The sequence below is a fragment of the Cnephaeus nilssonii genome (genome assembly GCF_951640355.1).
Source record: "Cnephaeus nilssonii genome assembly, chromosome: 11".
NCBI classification, from domain to species: Eukaryota; Metazoa; Chordata; class Mammalia; order Chiroptera; family Vespertilionidae; genus Cnephaeus; species Cnephaeus nilssonii.
The window spans coordinates 53,813,554-53,828,054 of NC_137082.1; the positions used below are offsets into that span (position 1 = coordinate 53,813,554).

At 36.5% G+C, this 14,501-nt stretch overlaps 1 protein-coding gene across 2 annotated transcripts in view; it reads left to right on the forward strand.

Annotated features, from left to right (window-relative positions):
* The window catches only part of ATP9B (ATPase phospholipid transporting 9B (putative)), a 136,869-nt gene that overhangs the window by 40,476 nt on the left and 81,892 nt on the right, over positions 1 to 14,501 (forward strand). For both annotated transcript variants that reach the window (XM_079783667.1, XM_079783668.1), the window contains exons 7-8: positions 3,648 to 3,699; positions 9,693 to 9,787. In XM_079783667.1, the coding sequence (XP_079639793.1) occupies positions 3,648 to 3,699; positions 9,693 to 9,787 (147 nt within the window). The remainder of the gene's footprint in view (positions 1 to 3,647; positions 3,700 to 9,692; positions 9,788 to 14,501) is intronic.

A 14,501-nucleotide genomic window follows, 5' to 3' on the forward strand; every position in this document is an offset into this window, starting at 1 on the left:
ATTAAATAAAGAATTTCATTAACAGTAACATAAAAAATAAAATACTTATAAATAAAATAAAATTATTTTTCAAGAATAAACAAAAGAAGTACAAAACATATTTGAAAGCTATAAAAAATTGTGGAAGCATATTAATAGATCTAAGCACATGGAAAGACATCCCATGTTTGTGGATTAGAAGTATTAATATTGTTAAAATGGCAACACTCCCTAAGTTGACCTATAAGTTCAGGGCTATCCCTTTCAACTTTCCAGCTGACTTCTTTGCAGAAAATGACAAGCTGATTCTTAAATTTATATGGAAATGCAAAGTTCCCAGACTAGCCAATATAATTTTTAAAAATTGAACAAAATTGGAGTAGTAGCACTTTTTCATTTCAAAACCTTATACAAAGTTATGGTAATCAAGACAGTGAGGGCCTGGCAGAAATTCAGAGTTGAGAGTCCAGAAATAAAGCTGTAAATTTATGGTTAATTGATTTTTGACAAGGGTGCCTAAAAATATTCAATGGGATTGGGGTGTGATTGGGTGGGTGCTTTTTTTTTTTGGCCCAGTACAATTAATGAGATTCTTCCATTTTGCTGTGTGTAGCTGTAATTCATTTGCTTTGTTGTTACATTGTATGCCTTTTGACCATTCTGCTGTTGATGACTATTTCAGTTTTGTCTATTGGGTCTTTGGTTTCTGTGGTGCCTTGCCTGGGCTCACCTGTGCTGCTGCATTTGTGCCTGGGCTGGAATTGTTGGATGTTGGGGTATGCGTATGTTCCACTTTAGTAGATACTGCAAATGGTTTGCAAAGTGATGTTTCAAATTATACTGGAATCAGCAATGTGTAAGACTTCCCATTGCTCTACATGTTTGCCAACACTTGGCATCATCAGTCTTTTTAATTTAGCATTTCCAATATGTATCTAGCAGTTGTGGTTTTAATGTGCATTTCTTGGAAGACTAATAAAGTTGGACACCTTCTTGTGTGATTTTGGATGTCTTTCTTATTTGGAAAGAGCCTGTTAACATCTTTTGCCATTTTCCTTCTCTCTTTCTCTCTCTCTCTATTTTTTTAAATAAATCTTTATTGTTGAAAGTATTACATATCTCTCCTTCCCGCCCCCCCCCCCCATTGCCCTCTCTTCCTCCCTCCAACCCCCCAAGCCTTCACCACCCACTGTCTGTGTCCTTGGGTTATGCATATACTCATATGAGTTTCTTGATTAGAGGGAAGAGATCAACCAATCAGCCATTTTCCTTCTGAGTTAGCCCTTCTTTTCTCATCCCTTTATGGTCTTTATGTATTCTGGATGTGAGTCCTTTATGTTGCAAATATCCTTTCCTTCCTGGTGTGCTTTGTTGAAAAAAAAAAATCCTTAATTTTAATGAAGTCTACTTCATTAATCTTTGGATTTATAGGTGTGTGGTTTTGTAAAAAAAATTTTGGTGTTGGGGAAGGAGTCTTCTTCCCTTCCAAAGCATTGTGAAAATATCCTTTATATTATTGTTTAGGAGTCTTATTGTTTGGACTTTGACATTGAGAAATATAATACATTTGGAATTGATTTGTGTTTTGATTGAAGTAGAGATCAGGCATTCTCCCCCCTCCCTGTGGGTATCTAATTTTCTCAACACTATTTCTTGAAAAGACCATCATGTCCTAATAGGTCTGCAGTTTTATCTTCCTCCTAAATCTGGAGTCTTTCCATGTTTGGGATTCCTTCTGGAGCCTGCACTTTACATTGGTGTAATTATCTCTCTGTTAAATGCTACCTTGCCCTCATGATTCTACTTTAATATTTTCGTTTTGCTGTATTGTAAACTCAACTCTCTATGTTTCTGACATTTGTCTTGGTTGTTCTTTTTGCATTTCTTGTAAATATTAGCAATACCTTGTTAATTCCCACCAAAAACCATGGCAAGATGTTGGTTTGGGTTTGTGTTGAATATATAGGTCAATTTATGAACACTTGACATCTTTGCAATACTATACATTCTAGTTTTGAAACCTGATACATTGTATTATTTTAGGTTTTATTTAATTTTAGTAATATTTAATAGGTTTTTTATAGAGCTTGCCAATCTTTTATTAGTTTATTTTTATTAGTGTTTTCTTATTACTGAAATGGGAATATTTGAAAAATACTTATTTTCTTGCTGTTTGTTACTGATATATATGAATATATGTATGTAGGTGTATATACATATATTTGTTTTCTGTGTCATTAATTTTTATTCCTATATTTGTTTACATCCTTGTACTTTCTCTGTGGCTCATTGGCTGTTTTTTTGTTTGTTTTTTCTGCTTTCAAATGGACATTTAGCTCTTTGACCCTGTGTTTTTAACCTCTCTGTTTTATTGTGTGCATTTACATGTATACATTTTCCTCTTCACACTTTCCTGACTTTGGCTGTGTTCCACATGTTTTGATGTGTTGAGATTTTATTACTCTTCAATTAAAAATATTTTCTAATTTCCATTGTGATTTCTTCCTTGACCTAGGAGCTCTTTAGATATTAATAATTGCCCTTCTTTCTTCATGTTAGAAAGAAGTAGCTCTATTCTACAACATATTTTTTTCTGTTTTAACAACTTTTATTTGTTTTTATTGCCTGCTGACTGACAAATAATCCATTTCTTATATCCTGTGTAGGAAAATCTTTATGAGGTCTCAAAAAATATAAATAATTCATGAAATTATGAGAAGTATTCTTACATTTTTTCTTTAGCTTTATTGAGTTATTAGTAATAATGATTAAATTATGATTAATAACTTATAAAAGTTTTTATGTGCCATACAGTATGTTTGAGTTATTTTTCCTTTTCTGCTTTATAAAAGAACACCTCTTCAAATTTGTGGAATTTATTTTTGGTTATTCAGTTTTACATTTATTCATTCATTTAAAACAGTGGTTCTCAACCTTTCTAATGCCGTGACCCTTTAATACAGTTCCTCATGTTGTGGTGACCCCCAACCATAAAATTATTTTTGTTGCTACTTCATAACTGTAATTTTGCTACTGTTAATAAATCATAATGTAAATATCCATGTTTTCCGATGGTCTTAGGTGACCCTGCTAGCGGTTCTCAACCTGTGGGTCGCAACAGTTATGAAGTAGCAACGAAAATAGTTTTATGGTTGGGGGTCACCACAACATGAGGAACTGTATTAAAGGGTCGCAGCATTAGAAAGGTTGAGAACCACTGATTTAAAATTTATTAAGTGTTTTATTTATGATATGCTCTGTTTTGTATGAGGCATTGTAAGAATGTTATCCCCGCTTTCTTGGGTCATTTACTCTAATAGGGAAGATATAATTTTTTTATAAGGTAATAACTTCTGTATTATGAGTTAAGGTACAACAGAGGCCACAGAAATGGCAATATTTAACATTTCTCAGAAATGGAGCAGTTTTTGAGCCATCACTAATACCATTTACATGGTACATTAATGGGGGGAAAAATCTTGAAAGTCCAACTAAAAGATGAATCAAAATATTCACTTTTTAAGTACAAATTTAAATGTGAATTGCTTCAACATAAATTTTAATTTAACCTTTTTCGTTATTTTACTAGCTATTTCTGTTTTGGAATGGAGTTGTGTTAATTTATAAACTGCATATAGATAATTAACATTTTATATTACTCTCTACAGAATCAAAGAATTCCATCCGACATGGTATTTCTTAGGACTTCAGAAAAAGCAGGTATTTTTATTTACATTGTTGATGATTTGATATTTTGGCAGTTTAATTTCCATTTTAAAAGGAAAAATATAACAATTTTTCTTTGAATGATAAATCATTTAATTCATTAATTTCTAAATTATATTTAACTGTTGATATTTAACACAATGATTTTACTGTATAATATGTTTGTTTAAAAAATATAATCCTTTCAGAATCTATATATCAAATGAGTGCTGTCATTCATATCCATATTGGTATCTAAATAATTAGATGATGTTATTGGAAATTTTATTGCTGTTCTTCATTTGCAATTTTATTAATTAATTCAGCAAACATTTACTTACCACTTACTATGTTCCAGGCACTATGTGGTGCTTAGGATATAAAAGAGAGCAAAACCAAATTGCTCCCCTTAGAACTCATGATCTGTGTATTTTTGGCAGTATACACATTGACAGTAGTAATTCTCTGTTTTGTGTAGATACTGTAAGAGTGAAAAGACATGTGGGGGGATGGAGTTGAGTGAGACCAGACCATTTGCCTAGCTGAGTTGAAGTGGGCTTCCCAGAAAAAAAAAAAGATATTTGCATGACTTAACCTTTCAAGTTAGAAGGATGGAAAAGGGGTACTGAGAGGTAATGATATGGAAGCCTCATATGGTCAAGAAAACTGTTATTGGGAATCAGGAAACCTAAAATGTAGTCTGCTTTGGTCAGTTTCTAATTATATGACCTAGCCACGAGGGAAATACATTTTCATCATCTGTAAAGTCATGGGAGGTTTATCAACTAATATCCAAAGTTCTTTCTGCCTTACATCTCTCACTTTGTTGAATAAATGAACAATACTTTTATAGGAAGCTCAGCATATTATTTTTTTTTGTAAGCTCAGCACATGTATTATTCTATGCAGCACAAAAACTCTAGAAAGGACATAGTTACATTTTAGAGTTGCTGATTTTATTTTTTCCATTTACAAACAGCATTTTTTTTAAAGTGTCATTTTAAGTCATGAGAAAGAGGAAAAATTTTTTCTCCTTTTATCAACTGTAGCTATGTTACTCATATTGCAAGGTGAGGCTGTCATTAATAGCTCAGCTACACCTAATAATCAAGCAAACTCTGTACACTTGGCACATTTACTTTATTGTGTGAGATTTAGTGGGAGGTTTTGTTTTCCCAATGGGGTAGAGACTAGAAAGCTACATTTCCAGTCCATTTTCCTTTCCTCTTGGAAATATAGCTGGACTCCTTTTCCTGTCCAGTTAGGTGGGGTCATGTCCTAAGGGTTGGCCTTGCCTTTTACCTCTTGTAGCCACCTGCTCTTCTCCTCCCTGCACGACTGGGCCCACAATAGTGCATGACTAGGATAACCTTAGAAGCTGCCTGTTGAAACGGCAGAGCATTCCTCAGCTTAGGTTCCTGAATGACTGTGGAACAGAGCCCACTCTCCTTCCATTACCAGATGGACTCTGTGCGAGAGAAATATTCTTCAAGTTCCCATGTTCAGGGTTTATCTTGAAAAATAGCTAGTGTTCTCTTAACACCTGCAGTGCTGTAGCAGGCAGGTCACAGCTTTGCCTTTCCCTTCACTTCTTGTTTTTTATAGAGCCTCCAGCTCAGCCATGAGAGATGAGGGCCTCTTAGGCTTTCCGGGCATGCGGGCAGCCTTGCCTGGGAAGATGGCCTTCTAGGCTCCCAGGAATGTGTTAGAGCTTTTCAAAGCCCCTTTCCATCATCTGATTTTCTAACTTTTTAAAAAAGATTTTTGTTCAGCTTGTTACCCCTGTTTTATGACCACCTGAGGCAGCAATGATATTAAGCAGTTGCCACTGATTGTTTTTTCAAACATCCCAGGGAAAACACTGTTTTCAATAAATGACCTCTGCATCAGGTCAGTTCCTGTCAGGTGGTCACAGTTTTCTGGCCATGGGGTTTAGGGAGCCCTGAGTTGGGTTTGGGCCACTCAGTGGCTGCTAGACTATTGGTTTTCTCAGTACTGTGGAGCAATGGGGGTGGGGCAGAGTGTTGGGAACAGGGCAAGTCAAAACACAGCTCACTCTTAGCTAGATTTACTTGTGTTTCTTGAATAAATGCACCTGAGATTGTTGCAATTTTTTAAATTATATTCCAGAGTTCTGAATAAGTTACTTTTAACAGTTTTTGCTAATGTTCTCATATAGTTGTAGAGAAATGGATTTTCAGAGATTTTTTTTACACTGCCATCCCTGCTGACATCACCTATTTATTTATGATTTGTCTTTGTTTCTAAATATATTCATTATAATGAATAACAAAAATATTTCCATTTGGAAGATGCTTTTTAATTAATTGTTCTTTTAATTACTGTGTTGGAATTATATGTAAGATTAAGAATATTATCCTAAATATGGAAATTGTTTTAGATGATCAACTTAAGAGAAGTACATTATATAGATTGTGTTAGAAGATAAAAAATGAAGAAAATTCAGCATTTTATAACTGGAAAATAGAAATGTCCATTTTTCAGAGGAGGAATCTGAGGGAGAACATAAATTCTTCACTAAAGATTATATGACTAATAGCAGTTATGAAAATTCTTCTTAGGCATCTTAATAATCTTTTTACCATGTCATAGTTATGCAGTAGTAAGACAGCAAGACAGAAATAGAAATAGCACATTGGGCAAGTGAGATACTCCACTGTGTTAATTCCAGATTAATAGCATTCTGTCCAAATGGATGATATTTCAAAGATGTCTTCTTTTATTTTTCTTTAATTTTGTGTTATATTTCATGGTATAGGGAGAGTTACTGTGTAGTGTAAGGATACTTAATATTATGGAGGTCAAGGATCTCTTTGAGTATTCTTTTTTTTAAAATTATTGATTTCAGAGAAGAAGGGAGAAGGAGAGAGAGATAGAAACATCAATGATGAGAGAGAATCATTTATCAACTGCCTCCTGCACGCCCCCTACTGGGGATCGAGCTCGCAACCCAGGCATGTGCCCTTGGCCGGAATCGAACCTGTGACCCTTCAGTCCGCAGGCCGACGCTCTATCCACTGAGCCAAGCCAGCTAGGGCTCTTTGAGTATCTTAAGAATTATTTCCTTGTGCCACACAAAAATGTACATAATATACATGTATGCTAATTTTTTATTGTTTTATACATTTTTGGAAGGTTATTAATGGACCTTACTTGTTTTAGCCTATGATTCTATTATATTCCTCAGTTTTATTCTTTCTTTATCTCACATTACAAAAATAATTACTAATTATTCATATGCAAACTTTCAAATGTCAGATATCTGTTTCATGCTAGTTTTCTTTACTTTGTAAAATGGACCAAAAGCTTCCCTGCTGTATAGAATTTGTATAAAACTTGCTTTCAGTAAAGGATTTTTAGCTTTTGGAATTCTGTTTATATGACTCTAAGTAATTGTTTTGAGTGTCTTGATTGCCTAATTTTCAAAAGTACACATATTTAGAATTTTGTGTGTGTGTACTATCACTGCTAATATTATTTTATTACTTTTCAGTTTTTGTTCAGAAAAACCTGATAATACATTGTCTGTTATAATAGAAATCTTTAAGCCCAAGCCAACATGAAAGTCCTAAATCTATGCAGCTCTTCGAGCCTGGACAATAGCCATGGGGCGTTTGTCAATACAGCTCCACAAGTCTCTTCGTGGCATCATATTGACTGTGTATTAATACAGGGTATTCTATTGGGCCGTCAGCTGATTGTTTAGAATGTAAATGAAGCTGTTGATGGATCTGGTGACTGATGGCTTAAATTCCAATTAATCAATTGCTTCATCCGTTTCTTAATTCAGATCAAATATCTCCTGAATGCACACAGTTCTTTTAGTGGTATTAAGAGAAATTAATGCTTGAGAACTAATTTTCATCAATCTCTTATAAATGCCAATATCTTTTTCACTTGTCTCCTAAGTGATGACATTATAGTTTAAGTGCTGGGGACATATTACAATAGCTCAGCTGTCACTTGTTGTGGGGTGAGGGGCAGGTAAATGACACTGTACTCATCCATGTTCTCTCAGTGGTGCTATTCATCTTGCCACCAGCTTAAAAATTTCATGCAGAGTCATTAAGTCATATAAATGATTTAGAAATTAAGTTTGATGGCAAACGATCTGCTATTATATATGCAAAGTCAATGTCTATTTTTCTTTTGTTGGGCACATACTGTAGCCCATTTCTTTCAGAGCTATTGGATTCATGAATTGTTGCAGGTAGTCTGCTGATATTACAGGGTGACTTGTACAGAATATTACATATTTGTACTGCTTCTCACTGAGTCGCAGCAGTTCCTTTGTCACCACCTGGTGTGGCTCTCCTATGTGACACATATACTGGTAGATCTCAATTTTATTGTCATCAGACCTGTCCTTTCCTGTCAACTCTTGTCAATTATACAAAATAAAATCAAGCATTCATAATAAGACTGCAATAGGATATAAGCAGACTAATTTAATAATTGATTTTTGCTGAGCCTTAACTGGCATCAGTTGAAGCTTATGCTTGCTGTTAAAAAAATTAGTAGATACAGTTCATGTAAGACAAGTCCAGTTGGCCATACTTATGCAGCTCCTTCTCTCTTTAAATCATATCAGTTACTTCAGCATTAGTAATGTTTACTGTAACTGAAAATAAATGTCAATTTCCTGTAAAATTGTAAAATAGCACATAGTTATTTAACATGAAGCAAAGAAAGGCAACTGTATTGTTTCCAGTGTTTCATAAGTTATAGCAATCTAGTTAGAAAAGTTTTCACCTTTAGAAACACAGAATGTTTAAAATTTAAGAAACTCTACAGAGTCTCACCTTTTCTTATTTTATGTATTAGAAAAAAAACCTGGAGCAGAACTCTGGCACTGACATTTCAAAGTATCAGTCAGACTCTGGAATCCAGTCCCTTTCACTTTACTTTTATGTTTTATATCAGATCACACACACAGGCTATGAGATAATCATGCAAATATTCAGATGATGGTTTTGTAGATACTAGTATATCTTCAGTTGATAAACTGGGCAATTGGAAAATCAATCCTGTTGTACCTGAGAAAGGTAAGCTGTTCTCTGTGACTCTCTGGGATTCATGCTGGCAATGGTGATGCCCCTGGCATAGGGTGGTTAAAGGGTAAAAATTAATGGTGCAGGGACCTCTAGGGGCACACTTTTGGCACTGAATTGCTGGTGGTCGTGATTAGCAGAAAGAACATTGGCTGGCGTCTAGTATTTTTGCCGCATGAGAGAGCAGAGAATGCCCATGGTGTGCAGGGGCCCTTTCTTCTGCAGTTCAAGTGAACACAAAGCTGGTATGTTTGGGGTTGGCACAGTTCCATGTTAGTTTTAGAATGTGTGTTAAGGTGTAGTGAACTAAGCTATGTGAAGATATGTTCTTATTTCTCTACCTTAAATAGTTCCCCAAATTCGAGAAATAACATCACATGATTGTCATCTGTGTATGTCATTCTGTGCATACAAATTGTGCTATTCTGTCTTAGGGTGGGTTCTGAGAAATGGTGTGATAGCATGGTCAAAGGGTAAATGGATTGTTGAAATTTAATATTTTTTCATGTTTAAACTTTGATAGAGTTATCGGTATGACAGTAGGTCTGGCCAGAGTTTTGGCATTTTAACTGTGCCTTTATGATGAGGAATGTGTGTTTTCTGATGGTACCTCAGACATTTTATTATCAAAGTCAAATCACACATTCTTGGATATTTTTGAGTATTATTGTTTAGTTATCAGAACATGAATCAAAGGTAGAAATGATCAGTGTGGTCTTTCTAAAATAAAGTGCAATTAATCTTAAACCTTAATAAGCCAAGAATATCAAATAGGAGATAAGGATCAAATAGTTAATCACCTGTATCTTTTCAGCAAACTCCTTTTGTGAATCAAATAAAGAATTTCTAGGTATATTGTTTTTGATCTGACTGTGTTGTGGAATTTTAGTTTTTAAAGTATCTGTAACTCAGAAATTTTTCTTTTCTAATTCCAAGGTTCATGTTTTATTCGAACGGATCAACTAGATGGCGAAACTGACTGGAAGCTGAGAGTGGCCGTAAGCTGCACACAGAGGCTGCCAGCTCTGGGGGTGAGTACCACTGCAGTACCCCATCATTTATGTTTAGTAAATTTCTGTTTGTACCAACTAATGTATCGAATGCATCAATAATTTTAAAAAATAATATTTACTACTAATGAAGGATCATTGAAAACTAAGCCAAAATAATTTCTGTGTATCTTAGCACATAACCTGTCGAGGTATAGTTTTGAATGTTCCTACTGACTTGACACTGAGGTTGTTTTTCTTTCTCACCTTTTTTGTTTTTATTTTTATACCCTCTCTGTCCAGTAATCTTTGAAATGGAGAGCTTTGGTGAGGTTTCAGTGGGTCCATTGAAATAAAATCACAGTTTTGGTGCCCTGGCTAGTGCGGCTCAGTTGGTTGGAGCATCATCCATTATACCGAAAGGTGGCTGGTTAGATTCCTGCATAGGGCACATACCTCGGTTTCGGGTTTGGTCCCTGGTGTGTGTGTGTGTGTGTGTGTGTGTGTGTGTGTGTGTGTGTGTGTGTGTGTCTTCCCCCCCCCCCCCCTTCTTTCTAAAAAAAATCAATTAAAAACACAGTTGTGGCCATTTGGTGCTTACTTTGTGTTATTTGTAGTATTTATCTGATTGAGAGAAGTTTCATTTTATATGATTTGCTGATATTCAATGGACAATGAAGAAAGATTGAGAATCTCTGAGGTAGGAGTGGGAAACCTTTTTTCTGCCAAGGGCTGTTTGGATATTTATAACATCATTCTCGGGCCATAGAAAATTATCAACTTAAAAGTTAGCCTGCTATATTTGGTCAAACATTTAATGAACTCACCCCTAATGCCTTGGTGGAGCCAGACAAAATGATTTCACAGGCCTTATGTCCCCCTCCCCTGCTCTAAAGGGAGAGAATTGGATACCATAGATTTGGTCCCTTTCCTTAGGTTTGTTGGCTTTGGATGGAAAAACCTACTTGTGCCGCATCCAGTTAACAGTTCATCACCATGTGCAGCATGAACCTTCTTCATTCCCCTATGTCCTGGACTGTTATGTTCACACTAGAGGCCCGGTGCACGAAATTCGTGCACGGAGGGGGGTTGTCTCTCAGCCCAGCCTGTACCCTCGCCAATATGGGACCCCTCAAGGGATGTCCGACTGCCCGTTTAGGCCCGATCCCCTCTCACAATCCAGGACTCCTGGCTCCCAACTGCTTGCCTGCCTGCCTTCCTGATTGCCCCTAACTGCTTCTTCCTGCCAGCCTGATCACCCCCTAACCACTCTGCTGCCAGCCTGTTTGCCCCCAACTTCCCTCCTCTGCCGGCCTGGTCACCCCTAACTGCCCTCTCCTGCAGGGTTGATCACCTCCAACTGCCCTCCCTTGTAGGCTTGGTCCCTCTCAACTGCCCTCCCTTGCAGGCCGGGTGCCTCCCAACTGCCCTCTCCTGCTGGCCATCTTGTGGTGGCCATCTTGTGTCCACATGGGGGCAGGATCTTTGACCACATGGGGGCAGCTATATTGTGTGTTGCAGTGATGATCAATCTGCAGATTACTCTTTTATTAGATAGGATATAGGCCTGGTACAGGGGTGGGGGCCAGCTGGTTTGCCCTGAAGGGTGTCCCGGATCAGGTGGGGGTTCCCTTGGGGTGTGGGGCGGCCTGAGCGAGGGGCCTGTGGTGGTTTGCAGGCCGGCCACGCCCCCTGGCAACCCAAGCAGAGGCCCTGGTATCTGGAATTTATTTTCCTTCTAAAATTGAAACTTTGTAGCCTGGAGCGGAGCCAAGCCTGGGGTTCCCTCCGAGGCCCGCAGCCATTTGTGTTGGGGTTATAATTGAAACTTCGTTGCCTTAAGCGGGTGGGCCTGGCCAGGGTGTGCAGAAAGCTTTGCTTCCCCTGTTGCCGGCGGCAACCCTGGCCTGCTCTCTCAAGCTCCATTCTGCCGCCATTTGTTTGAATTTGTTTACCTTCTATAATTGAAACTTTGTAGCTTGAGTGGAGGCTTAGGCCTGGCCAGGGCAGGCAGAAAGCTTGGCTTCCTCTGTTACCTAGGAAACCTTGCTCTCTGTGGCTGTAGCCATCTTGGGTTAATTTGCATACTTGCTCTGATTGGATGGTGGGTGTGGCTTGTGGGTGTGTCGGAGGTATGGTCAATTTGCATATTTGTCTATTATTAGATAGGCTGTTTAAGACTCAGGAATAGTTTATTCTGTGGGTGTTTTCAGTTGCCTATATGTTAGGTGGTCCCTCCATTGAAATTCATTTGATCATGCTCAGTGTCCTTTTTATATATTGCAGTATTTGATTTGCTGATATTTTATGAAGGATTTTTTTTTATGCCTATGTTCATGAGGGATATTTGTCTGTGTTGCATTTGTTGTAATGTTTTTGCTTTGATATCTAGGGGTACGCTGGCCTCATTAAATGAGTTAGGAAGTCTTTTTGCCTCCAGTATTTTTTTGAAGTACTTGTATAAGAGTATTGTTATTTCTTTTTAAAATATTGAACAAATTCACCATTGAAACTCTTTGGGCTCGGAGCGTACTTTGTGGGAAAGTATTTAATTGTGGATTAACTTTCTGAATTAGATAATAGAGTTCATCAAATTTTCTGTTCATTGGAAATTTGTATTTTTTAATTAATTTATTTGTTTCATATAAGTTGCCAAATTTAATGGCATAAAATTCGTAATATTTGATAATTGTTTTTAGTAGTTGTTGGTCTCAAGACCTCGTTCATTCTCAATATTGGTAATTCACATCTCTTTTTTCTTGGTCAATCTAGCCAGAAGTTCATCAATTTTATTTTTTATTTTTTAATATGTTTTATTGATTTTAGAGAGGAAGGAAGAGGGAGAGAGAGATAGAAACATCAATGATGAGAATCATTGATTGGCTGCCTCCTGCACGCCCCCTACTGGGGATCAAGCCCGCAACCCAGGCATGTGCCCTGGGCCGGAATCGAACCTGGGACCCTTCAATCTGCAGGCTGACACTCTCTCCATTGAGCCAAACCAGCTAGGACGAAGTTCATCAATTTTAGCGATCATTTCAAAGAACTTGCTTTTGGTTTGATTGATTATTGTCTGTTTATTTTCAGTGTTACTGATTTCTGTTAACTTTATTTTCTTCATTCTACTTAGTTTGTGTTTAATTTTCTTACTTAACTTTTTAAAGAATTTTAGACTCTTGATTTTATACCTTTGTCTTTTCTGGCAGAAACATTTAGAGCTATAGATCTCCTAAGTATTACCTAGCCTGTGTCACACAGATTTTTATAGACTGCACTTTCATTATCATTTAGTTTTAAATGTTTCTAATTTCTTTATGATTTCTTCTTTCACCCCTCATTTACTTGAAAGGATATTGTTTATTTTCCAAATATTAGGGGATTTTCTTAATGTCTGATAATTTATTTGTTATTTAATTCTATTGTGTTCACAGAATGTATTCAGTTCTATCTCAGTCCTTTTATATGTATTGACTTGTGATTTTGTCCCACAGTTGGTCTCTGGGCCAGTGTTCCATGTGTGCTTAAAAATTTTTCCCATGTGCCATCACCTTACTACTTAAGTATCTAGCTTACAGTTCTCATACTATTTGCTAAAATGAATTGGTTCTTGTCATTAGACATTCTTGCAGCCTGCTGATTTTCTATAGAATTGAGCCAGTTGGGGTGGTGCTATTTTGCTCAGTTGCAGAGTATTTCCTCTTTGTGTCCTATCTTCTTTTTTCTAGCAAGCATCCTCAAGTAATCTTGCCAGGGTTAAAGGGGAAAGAAAGATCATGAATCCTTAAATGACTGGAAGAATTTCAATTGGCTGTCATTCTTGGACAGCAGCCCCACTTCCAAGAATTCTAGAGTCACTGGAGTGGATACTTGGAAAGAGTTGTACTAAATAATAATTTGTAGTAGATTTAAGAGTGGTAGAAGAGAAAGTGCAGGGTTAAAACACTGTATTAGAAAAAAATTTTGTTTGAAAGAAAGCCAAACATAAGCTAAGCAAACAAAAGCATGTAGGGTGTGGTTGCATTATTAAGAATTCTAGGGAAGTGGGGCGGTGGTGATGGAGGCTGGGAACGGGGCAGAGAGGCCTGCAGAGGGGAGATAGAACTGTCCCACAGCTTGGGTGATGGAGGCTGGGAGCAGGGCAGGGAGGCCTGACCAGGGGGATAGAAATGACCCATAGTTTGATGGTGATGATGTCATAGGCATATATATATATATATGTGTGTGTGTGTGTTAAAATGCATAAAGTTGTACACTTCAAACATGCACAATTTATTGCATGTAAATTATATCTTAAGAAAGTAGTTAAACTTACACTGTTATTATCTGTATTTTTTAGTATTCTCATGATGACAGGAACTGACATTTTATCAGATTCAGTATTATAAAGATTTTTTCATTTTTGTTACTGACAAAAACGTATAAATTTCAAAATATTTACTATAGTATGCAAGTCATGTGCTAATTAAAAATTTTTATGGTTGATATACTTTGATAGGGACTGGCATTGAGCATTTGGATTGAGCAACTGTGTAGTAAATGAAAAAGTTTTAAGATATTACTGCAAAACCAAAAAGCATTATATTTTAAAAAAGGAAATTTAACGGAATTTCTGACTCATCAATCAAATTAAATGTGTAGCTTTATATAATTTGGTAGATTATGTATAGAAACTTTATTCATAGAAAAGAAAGCTGTAATTTTATTATGGATACAGACAAGGCAATTTGGTCTTTCATTTAATAGCTTACACTGCCCA